The 12117-nt window shown below is 44.4% G+C and overlaps 1 protein-coding gene across 1 annotated transcript in view; it reads right to left on the reverse strand.

Annotated features, from left to right (window-relative positions):
- The window catches only part of LOC118365799 (protein shisa-8-like), an 83240-nt gene extending 71406 nt beyond the window's left edge, over positions 1 to 11834 (reverse strand). Inside the window, exon 1 of the mRNA XM_052491074.1 lies at positions 9050 to 11834. Within this exon, the coding sequence (XP_052347034.1) occupies positions 9050 to 9591 (542 nt within the window). The 5' untranslated portion in view covers positions 9592 to 11834. The remainder of the gene's footprint in view (positions 1 to 9049) is intronic.
- Between the last annotated feature and the right edge of the window lie 283 nt (positions 11835 to 12117).

The following is a 12117-nucleotide window of genomic DNA, read 5'->3' on the forward strand; positions in this document are numbered from 1 at the left end:
TACAAGTTAGCTGTTGATGTTCTGTCACTGTGGCTTCGGCACTGTGTCAATCCTCCCTGGTTTTGCCCATTACCCGGCCCAGTCGAGTGAAAACAGGACCCGGGCTGTACTGCATGTCCCAGCCGCCGGTATACACAATCATATGCACTCTCTACACACACACAGACACAGACACAGACACAGACACAGACACACACACATACACGCACACACGCACGCACGCACGCACGCACGCACACACACACACACACACACACACACACACACACACACGCACACATAGCGGCAGTTTGTAGTCCTCACTATTTGCAAAGCCTATACTGAATTATTACTGTAGTGTTATGTGTTACTATGCACATGTCCCATCTACTCAAACGTCTTGTCTCACAACGAAAAATACAGTATTTTAGCAGTTAGTCTCCAGTTACATAAATAAAAAGCCTACTATCAAGAGTTATCTACTGACCTTCATATTCAAGTCAAAACCACGCTGTCGTACAGTTTTAGTAAACCTCATGTCTTGTATGCGTCTATCTATGCTGTGTTAGTTTGCCTTTAGGATAATGTGTGTGAGAGGTAGCTTTGGAATAATGCAGCAACAGTTGAGCTGTGGTCCTCAGTATTCTGCAGCTCTCACTGTGAGGCTCTGCACTGGGGTGTGGTGTGGCCTTCTAAGTGATGTCACTCCCACAAAGCCTGGGATAAAACGTTCTGGGGTTGTTTCTGTATAAAATCTTGGTGTAGTGTCTAGCAGTGGAGGCTGCTGAGAGGAGAACAGCTCATAATAAAGGTCCGGAACGAAGCAAATGGAATCAGACCATTCCACCTATTCCTTTCCAGTCATTACCACGAGCCTGTTCTCCTCAATCAAGGTGCCACCAGCCTCCTGTGGTGTCTAGGTGTTCTAGGACTTATTAGTGTTAGCAGACAGTTTGAGTTTTATTGGACTATAACACATTTGGTTTGTATTGTATGCTCACGTGTGTGTGTGTGCGTGGAAAAGACTGTAACTAATGCATAGCACATCTGAGCGTCCCTGCCTGCCCTCATTACCTACACCCCGGAGGTGGTCCCAGTCCCACCGTATCCAGGACACACCTAATGCAAAATCCACTTTGGAGCAGCAGCCTCTCCCATCTCTCCAGACTGCTTTACGGACCGCTCCCCCGAACTGATCTGGAGCGACAGACGGCACACAGGGGGCCACCAGAAAGGGGTCCGAGAGTAAAGGATAGAGACATTGGATGAAGGGAGTGAAAGGACAGGACAATTCGAAGTGAGGAGTGATATACCAGGAAAGGCTAAAGGAAAAGCCTCGGGACCACCTGCTGTCAAAAGTGTTTTTTGTGTGTGTGTGTGTGTGTGTGTGTGTGTGTGCGTGTGTGTGTGTGTGTGTGTGTGTGTGTGTGTGTGTGTGTGTGTGTGTGTGTGTGTGTGTGTGTGTGTGTGTGTGTGTGTGTGTGTGTGTGTGTGTAGGCATATGAGTTTGTGTGCATACATCAGGGCTTAACATTACATTTTTTTAGTAATGTTTCCCATCTCCTCAAAAGTATATCTGCCGCTGCCGTCAGTCTCCACTCTGTGAGGCACATCTGCAGGTTGAACATGGTGAGATTGTAGACTCGTAAATTTATAGTGCAGTTTGTTTAGGTGACTTTACAACTAACTATCTACTTTACATGCTGATATTGTCTTTGGTATTATTCTGTGTAGCTATATTTGCTAGCCAGCCATCCAATAGAGCGTTGCATTTTGGATTTTGTAGTCAACTTTGTGATGCTACAGATTTCAACAATGTTATTCCATGTTGCTACCGACCTTTTTATAATACCAAAATTAAACATTTCTTCTCCAAAAGATATTGCTCTCAAGTATTTTATTTGACACTGTAAATTAAGGGAAGGAGTGGTTTTGGGAGAATTTTTTCTTTAAAGGAAATGTCTATTTTGTCTTGTTTGGTAAGATGTAGATACATGTGTATACTAGGCACACAATTTATATTAGGCACACAATAGGCACACAATTTATATTAGGCACAAAATTTATACTAGGCACACAATTTATATTAGGCACACAATTTATACTAGGCACACAATTTATATTAGGCACACAATTTATATTAGGCTCACAATTTATATTAGGCACACAATTTATATTAGGCACACAATTTCAAGGAAATAAGTGAGCAGATTTTTTGTTTTTATTCAATAAAAACTCAAACTTTTTAGAAAGGGGGCATTTTGCCCCACTATCAGGGCAAAACGCCCCCTGAAAACTAGTGTGTTAAAATCTATTTTACAAGTTTTATTTCGGATTAGAAGTTAAGTCTAGGTATCTTATTTTAATGAAATAATTAAATATTGGAACAAAATGACATTGCACATCTCACTGTTAAAAACCTCACAATTTATTATTTTTAAAAAAATTTATTTCACCTTTATTTAACCAGGTAGGCTAGTTGAGAACAAGTTCTCATTTGCAACTGCGACGTGGCCAAGATAAAGCATAGCAGTGTGAACAGACAACACAGAGTTACACATGGAGTAAACAATTAACAAGTCAATAACACAGTAGAAAAAAAAGGGTCTATATACAATGTGTGCAAAAGGCATGAGGAGGTAGGCGAATAATTACAATTTTGCAGATTAACACTGGAGTGATAAATGATCAGATGGTCATATACAGGTAGAGATATTGGTGTGCAGAAGAGCAGAAAAGTAAATAAATAAAAACAGTATGGGGATGAGGTAGGTGAAAATGGGTGGGATATTTACCAATAGACTATGTACAGCTGCAGCGATCAGTAGCTGATGTAGCTGATGTTGTTTGAAGTTGGTGAGGGAGATAAAAGTCTCCAACTTCAGCGATTTTTGCAATTCGTTCCAGTCACAGGCAGCAGAGTACTAGAACGAAAGGCGGCCAAATGAGGTGTTGGCTTTAGGGATGATCAGTGAGATACACCTACTGGAGCGCGTGCTACGGATGGGTGTTGCCATCGTGACCAGTGAACTGAGATGAGGCGGAGCTTTACCTAGCATGGACTTGTAGATGACCTGGAGCCAGTGGGTCTGGCGACGAATATGTAGCGAGGGCCAGCCGACTAGAGCATACAAGTCACAGTGGTGGGTGGTATAAGGTGCTTTAGTGACAAAACGGATGGCACTGTGATAAACTGCATCCAGTTTGCTGAGTAGAGTGTTGGAAGCCATTTTGTAGATGACATCGCCGAAGTCGAGGATCGGTAGGATAGTCAGTTTTACTAGGGTAAGCTTGGCGGCGTGAGTGAAGGAGGCTTTGTTGCGGAATAGAAAGCCGACTCTTGATTTGATTTTCGATTGGAGATGTTTGATATGAGTCTGGAAGGAGAGTTTGCAGTCTAGCCAGACACCTAGGTACTTATAGATGTCCACATATTCAAGGTCGGAACCATCCAGGGTGGTGATGCTAGTCGGGCATGCGGGTGCAGGCAGCGATGGGTTGAAAAGCATGCATTTGGTTTTACTAGCGTTTAAGAGCAGTTGGAGGCCACGGAAGGAGTGTTGTATGGCATTGAAGCTTGTTTGGAGGTTAGATAGCACAGTGTCCAATGACGGGCCGAAAGTATATAGAATGGTGTCGTCTGCGTAGAGGTGGATCAGGGAATCGCCCGCAGCAAGAGCAACTTCATTGATATATACAGAGAAAAGAGTCGGCCCGAGAATTGAACCCTGTGGCACCCCCATAGAGACTGCCAGAGGACCGGACAGCATGCCCTCCGATTTGACACACTGAACTCTGTCTGCAAAGTAATTGGTGAACCAGGCAAGGCAGTCATCCGAAAAACCGAGGCTACTGAGTCTGCCGATAAGAATATGGTGATTGACAGAGTCAAAAGCCTTGGCAAGGTCGATGAAGATGGCTGCACAGTATTGTCTTTTATCGATGGCGGTTATGATACCTATTGTGAGATCTTCCTGTCTAAATCACCCTGAAGTATCTCAAAATTGATTGTGTAACTCAAGTAAGTAACTTATAGTTGATTTGGACATGATTTGAAAAATGCTAGTATACGTGCCATTGACTTGCATTGATTGCCCTAGGGGATATTTTTCTAAATGACAAAATAGTAGATGAAAGTATCTCAATGGTTTTGTTGGAGTGAATTAGACATTCGAGATGAAACAGGTTACATTTTTAGTTGAGCAAAACTAGTGGCATCCACTGAAAGTGTTAAAAAAACATTTACTGACAAAGTGTGTTTTGTGATTATTAATGGGGGGGGGGGTTTAACTCCACACCACCCTACTAACATGACTAGGATTATGCCTTTTGACAATAAAATCACCTTGATTTGAAAACCAATGGAATATGAGAAAAATGCTGGTTTCAGTGGCATATTAAGTAAATGTTTACAAAATAATTCACTCAACTATTCTGCATCAGCTTATGTCACAAAGTGCTGTACAGAAACCCAGTCTAAAACCCCAAACAGCAAGCAATGCAGGTGTAGAAGTACGGTGGCTAGGAAAAACTCCCTAGAACATGAAAAATAGATTTGAATATTATTCCAATGTTGGCCTCTTATCCAGTTCTGATTGGAGTAATTAATTGAGTAATTAAAAATACACTGAGTATACAAAACATGAAGAACACCTGCTCTTTCCATGACATAAACTGACCAGGTGAATCTAGGTGAAAGCTATGATACCTTATTGATGTCACTTGTTAAAAACACTTCAATGTGTGCCATTCAGAAGGTGAATGGGAAAGACAAAATATTTAAGTGCCTTAGAACGAGGTATGGTAGTAGGTGCCAGGCACACCTGTTTGTGTCAAGTACTGCAATCCTGCTGGGTTTTTCATGCTCAACAATTTCCTGTGTGTATCAAGAATGGTCCACCACCCAAAGGACATCCAGCCAACTTGACACAACTGTGGGAAGCATTGGAGTCAACATGGGCACGCTTTCGACACCTTGTAGAGTCCGTGCCCTGACGAATTGAGTCTGTTCTAAGGGCAAGTGGGGGTGGGGTGCAACGCAGTATTAGGAAGGTGTTCTAGGGCGTGTTGATCCCTGATACATTTTAGCAACCATGTCGTCATGGGTATACGGTGTATTTCTGTAAATCGTACATTGCCAATGTTTCCATGAAGTGCACACAGAATCAATTATTATGAACACGTGTGTTTGTGTGTGCATGTGTGCATGTGTGCATGTGTGAGCGGGTGGGTGTCCACAGAAGGTAAATAGAAGGCTGTGAATGGCTGCTCCTCACTGGAACCAGTTTTTGCACTCAAGCCTAAAGTCGTTCACCTGTTGGCATCTCTGAGTACAGTGTTCACACCAGAGCCATAATGGCTCTGCCCTCGCATGAATTCCTCTGTAGAGTTTCTGTTTTCAAGCCTCTATATGGATGGCAGTGTTTGTCCCCAGGAAACAATATTTCAACCCCTCACTGAGTAGATCCACAAATCAGACGAGCTCCTGGCTGTCAGTGAATCACTGTCTAAGGTCTCTTATTTTCCAATAGAGCGTTATCGAGCACCAAAGTACACTCAGTGCGCAGTGACTGACATGAAGTGACGGACAGTGGCCTCAGTCCCAAGGGACAACAAGGCCAGCCGCAGACGATGCATGGCTCCAAACATGCGCCCATGCATTATTAATTGGAATAAGTTTGATTCTTTCTTTCGCTCAGCTACACCGAATGCGGGGGTTCATAAGATAAAGAATTTGGTCTGACTCTGCACTGCGGGAGGGACGTTATTTTGTTGTTCGAGAAAGCATCAAAGTGTTCATTTGGGTTTTTGTGTTTAAGTGCTTAAAAATAAAAATATTGGAAAATAATAGGGCATAGAATGTTGTTTTGCATATGCATCAGGGACGTCTGTGGAGAAAGAGGTGACAGTATTCATAATGTTAAATCCCCTGTTGAAGACTATACTGGAGGAATATTCTTCACATCAATAGTTGTCCTTTTAAATTGTTGAAGGCAACCACACATTTTTTTCTCTGTTTTCAAATATTTGCATATTTTTTTCTGTCCTGCTGGCATTGGTTTTGCCTGATGACTCACCCAGAATTGAATTCCACTGCTCTATCGATCACTACATACATTCTGTTTAAAACCTCCATCCTAAAGTCATTTGTGTGACTTCAAAATGAGGGGCATTGTACAAAAGAAATGAATCAGCGATTGGATCGTCTCCAACAAGTCTGACCAATCAGAGGATCAAATTTGATAATGTCATCATGTAGGCCGGCTCTGGCCCAACCCATCGTTGTCTGGGACCAATCAAAGCGGTCAGAGTGTGTTTGCATTCTAGAATTCGTCGGGGAGGGAGGCAAATCCAGACTCATCGTGGAGAAGAAACATCAGTTGGGCAGAGAGATGTGGATGGGTAGCCAGGCAACCATTGGCTATGAATGATCAAGAGTAGTGGTGGGAATTGTTAGAATAGTATTCTAAGTATTGGCTGTTTAGAGTCCTGGTGGGTCAGGCTGCTGCCGTGCCCTTGAGGATAAGCTGAATTGCTCAAGGTGAACATCCAGCCGCATTAATGGAATAGCCTTTGTAAAGGATTTAAACAGGTGAGCCACTCACTGGTAGGTAAAATCATCTTGTAAGCACACAGGACATGAAATTACATTTCTTAAAGCTTGAGACAGAGTTGAAATATTTCACCCTTCAAACGATGAAATGTTTTGTCCTCATCGAGGGACTAAGCCTGCTGTGCTGCACATACAACCTGCTAGAAACGTCAGGAGCTAATGGTGTGGGCCATAAATCCCCTCCAGTTCGATATCTGAATCTGGAGGGAAACGCAAAGCACTCTCTCCCCGCTCATCCACATCAGACTAAGCCATGCACGAGATTAGCTGAGTTGAAGTTGGCTTGGCACATTAATAATTCTCCACCCGAACCGGAATCAGCGCATTAAAGGACATGATGCATGTTTTATATCTCTGTGTAGCATTTCACTGAATGTGTGCTGGAGACTATGAGGCTCGCTATGAGGGAACAAACAAACACATGTACCCGCTCAGGAACCCTGGTGCAGGGGAACTGTGGTGCAGGGGAACCGTGGTGCAGGGGAACCGTGGTGCAGGGGAACCGTGGTGCAGGGGAACTGTGGTGCAGGAGAACCGTGGTGCAGGAGAACAGGGCTGCAAGGAGGCCTGGGATGCGGTTCAAACGCAAGAGGTTTGAATAAAAATGGTGAAAGAACTACTGAGGGAATGATGGGATATGTGTCTTGCAAGCAGTGTGGTACAGTGATGGTAAACTCTCCCACGCTGAGCAGTACTAGGCCTATAAAAACACATCTCACACAAGTACAGTATCAGTCAAAAGTTTTGACACACCTACTCATTCAAGGGTTTTTATTTATTTTGACTATTTTCTACATTGTAGAATAATAGTGAAGACATCAAAACTATGACATAACACATATGACATAACACTTTTGACTGGTACATCACACTTACGTTCTTTATCTTAGAAACATCTATCTTAGAAACATGTCCAACTTAGAAAGTATGAATGATCAATTTCACAGGTAGTTTACTACACTTTCAACAATAGAATATCTGATAACAGAAAACCGTTCTTAAAATGTGTGCTCATCTTACTCAATCTCCCATCCATACTGTGCTATAGTATACAGCATTCAATAACATACAGCTGTTGAAAGGCATTTTGAATAAATAAAATCAATTACTCTTTGAATGCACAACAAACACCAGACATATTCTGTTACGCTGTAAGAAAGCTTTACCGCAGGATGCACACACACACACACACACACACACACACACACACACACACACACACACACACACACACACACACACACACACACACACACACACACACACACACACACACACACACACACACACACACACACACACACACACACAAGCACCACACACACACACAGAGTGAGAAGCAAATTCCAGATACAGTACCCCTGTGATGAGCCACTCACAGCACAACTAAAGAGATTGGCCTTGAATGACAGTTTCCCACAGACAACTGTCTCCTTCCCTCTAATATATCACAGATCTAAAGGCCCTGTTTCATACTAATGATCATACGCTTTCTGATATCAAATCATCAATTTATTCTCTTCAACTTAGGCTCAAGAGATTCATTCAGGTATAGCTAAAACACTTTGGAAAGTCATAGTTTATTAAAGTCTGTTTTTGTTCAAGTAACGTAATTAAAACTATCCCCAGGCATCTACAATGTTTGTGTGCGTGTTTTAGCCGCCCACAACCTTGAAATTGGGGTCTCAGTGAATCAATGGGCCCAGTGACTGGGACAACTGGCTGACTGACCTGATTGGGTTTCTCCCTGCTGATCAATAAGATACCACCCTCTGCCCCTCTCTCTGTCCCCCTCCCCCACACCCCGCCTGTTGTAGGATGGCAGGATGCCTTCATCGAGTCTTGTAAAAACAACCCTGCGCACTATGATAAATCAGGGGAAATTATGGCTGCCCGGCCTCACGCTCCAATGGATTGCCTTTCCATTTCCCCCCACCTTTGTCATTGGGCTCATCAACACAGCAGATGACTCGGGTATTGGAGGCTCCTGTCTCTCTCTCTCACCCCCTCAGCCCTGCAGCTTGTCTCCTCTGATAAAACAGAGCCTGCGAGGGTGTGACTGGGCCCTCTTTTCTCTCAATAATAATAATACTGGTGTGGTTGAAGTCCTCCTCCCCCAATTGAGAGATCCGGTAATGACTTGTATTAACGCCATCCCTGTGGTCTAATTCTTAACAACCAATAGTACGGCCAGTCACACCCAGCCCTCCCTTCACTTTCGCTGAACTAGAATTAGCCCTTGGCAGTGCGCCAGCCAGCGCATGTCAATAGTCCACCAGAAAAAACAGCTTGAATTCCCTCACAGTGTACTAGAAGCCATAGTCTGGGCTCTCCACAAATAGCTTTACGCAAACACTCCATGTTCACACTTATTATCGCTTGTAAGAACACAACCACATCCACCCTGCCCCCCAGCCACCCTGTCCCACTGGCCCATGACCCCTGCTACTCTCTTACCTAGAGTTGGTCATGTCTGTCTGGCCTCCTCTGCTCTTCTCCAGGCCCAGCTTGGTGAAGATGCCCACCAGCACCATGATGGCCACCACGCCACAGATGATGTAGACGATCATGTGGGTGCGGTCTCGGTCGGGCTCCTCCTGCACCTCAGTGACGGGGGCTGCCGGCTTGCCGGTGTTGGCCCAGACGGGTGTGTCATAGTTGGAGCAGGACTCCTGCTCCAGGCTGTGCACCTTAAACTGGCAGCAGAAGCGGTAAAAACAGGAGCCGCAGCAGAACAGGTAGACGCCCGCGTTGCAGTTGAACGGTGGATCCCATTGGCCCATGACGTCGTAGTAGCCCCGGCAGCGGCTGCCTATCATTGGGATGGTCTGGTCCTCCGCTACCGGAGTGGCCAGCGTAGCCTCCAGAGAATTAGAGGTGGCTGCCGTCTGGTTGGTGGCCTGGGCATCGGCCCCAGCCTCCCTAGAGTTCTGGCCCAGTGAAGTGAAGCCCAGCAGAAAGCTGAAGGCGAGGCAGATGAGCACAGAATGGGCAGCCATGTTTGATACTTGTGGATGCTGCTTCTGTTCAGTTGCTGAAGTGTCTCAAAGCTGTTTCAGGCCAATTTAACACCAACTTCAGAAACGCAGGCTTCTTACTGGCCAAAAAAAATTGACATGGAAAAATAGCCTTTTCGGTATTTCATACACTAGAGATTTGAAAAGGAGTTGAGAGCTTATGGATTAGCCTATATTCATAGCAGCTGCCTGAAAGAATAAGAGCTTTCAATTACCTTGCTGAGAGTTATTACGACACTCAGGTACAGGAGGCTCAGTGTGAAGTAATAAATTGCCATCAAGAAGGGGGATGAGCAAGTAAGTGAAACAAACTAACCTCGAATCTCAACCTGCTCCTCACAAATGAGTCCCCAGTGATTCAGTCCCAGACTCAGACACACAGTTCTGGCAGCGTTGCAAAAATACCGCCCTTTTCTGCCAAATGTCAATAGCAGATGTGATCTGAAATCTGGAGCACCTCCAGTTTAGGAGGTGTCACCCAGAAATTAACTGGCCCGTGGCATTTAAAAGAAATCTCACCACAATAGGAAAAATGTTATCTGTAAACCAGAGAGATTTGGAATCCCAACAGCGCCAGCGGAAAAGCAGATTCCTCAAGGCTCCAAGCTCCTTTCTGTAAACGTCTTCATTTAGGAGAGGGACACACAGATTTTGATAATTGCCCTGCCAAGCATTAATCAATGCTGAAGAGGGGGAAAGGGCAAAGCACTGGAACGTCTAGATAATCCACTTGTCATAATCTATAAATATGTTAGTTGTTGATATTCACCTCTCAGATTATCTTGCCTCTAGCAACTGCCTGGTCTCCACCTGAATGTTCATTTGATTCTTTGTTATTTTTCTTGTAGACATTTTTAATCCCTTTACTAAGTGCAACATGATGCTCTCATTCCTTTCTTTTCCAGATGTGCAATTCCAGTTAGATGCTATTCTACAATTGGTCTTCAATATTGTATTATGCCAGAAAAAAAAAAGTATGTGGGTTTTTGTTTCCACCCCCTCCAGCGAAAGCACAGCCTGCAGTTCTTCAATATTGTCCAACGAGATCTAAACTGAAATGATGATTTAGTCCAGATTTAAAAGCAGTCCTCAGCACCTGAGGCAGGCAGCCTTTATCCCACACGCTCACACACACATGCACACACTCTCACAGACACACACACACACACATTCAAATCCATAGGCGACAGCGCTCCGTCAGTGTCAGTTTGGCTTAATGGGTTTAGAGGGATCGGGGTCCAGTCACTCTCTGTTGTTGTGGGTTTCTCTTGGTGCTGTCGGATCGGCTCCACACCACACCTGAGAGGGAACCTAAAAGGATGGGGTCACCAATACAGCTCTGCTGCCAGACAACTACAACCCCACAAGTGCTACCAAGCAGGGGATAGGGGAATGACAAGGGCAGCGTGCTGAACAATCCCCCCAGCCTGTGGAGTCTAGTCCTCCCTCGTCTAAATTTATGAGAAGCTCACTTTTGAGCATGTGGTGTAATTACATTTCTATGTAGTGTCCCACTTCTCTACTGTAGTCCCTTCCTCGTTTTCCTTGTCTTCGTTTTATTTACCACGACTCCATAATCCCTCTCTGATGCTTTATGTTGTTTCTTGCTCTCTGCTTGCCTCTGTCTTCCTCACTTACCTCTCCCTCTTTCAGACACAACTAAAGAGCAGGCTTTCTGCCGTGTTACTGCTGTGAATACAGGAAGGTATTACTGAGCCTGTGGACTGCGGTCCATGCAACACACCCAAGCCTCAACTCCCCAGCCTGTTCCAAGCGCAGGATAACTGGAGAGGCGACAACACAAGGCAATGCAAAATCCTGTTTTCAAGAAGCCTTCAAAAATGGGACTGCAGCAAAGCTGTTTGTGTTGTTTGTGGTCTTTTATCACGCTCATTTGCAAAAAAGCATTAATATGCAACAGTTTTTACCAAATGCTGCACATTAAAGCAGTCTTCCAATTGTTATGCAAGGGACCTCAACACAGTCCTTCCCCAAAAGCAGCTTCTGTGAAAACAGGCATAATTTGATATATATGTATAGGAATTTTATATATATATCACATGTATGTGTTTTCTCTGTTTCTTTGCTTATGGAATTCTCCAACAGAAATGGGATGAAACAGGATAACCAACAGCAGTAGGATGCTTTTTTTCATTCCATCCCCTCTTTGTTTTTCTTCAAACGTGTATTCCTCTGTTTCCCTTGTCCCTCGCACAGAGCTTCTTTATCCCGTCTCCGTTGATGTTGCACTACTGTGCTCTGGCAGGACTAAATGCCCACACGCTCTCTCCCTCGCTCTCTCTCTCTCGCTATCTCTCACTCGCTCTCGTGAGCGAATGAGCGCACCTCTCTTGCTGACTCCCCCTCCCCCCTCTCTCTCTGTCACTGACACCCTCCTCCCTAGGCTGTGTCCCATGTTTTTTGTACTCTCTCCTTCCAAATCTCTCTCTTTCCCCTTCTCTCTTCCTTTCTCTCGTTCTGTTCTCTTTTGTTTTTTTATCCCCTCAT

This window comes from Oncorhynchus keta, chromosome 32 (genome assembly GCF_023373465.1).
Source record: "Oncorhynchus keta strain PuntledgeMale-10-30-2019 chromosome 32, Oket_V2, whole genome shotgun sequence".
Lineage (NCBI taxonomy): Eukaryota > Metazoa > Chordata > Actinopteri > Salmoniformes > Salmonidae > Oncorhynchus > Oncorhynchus keta.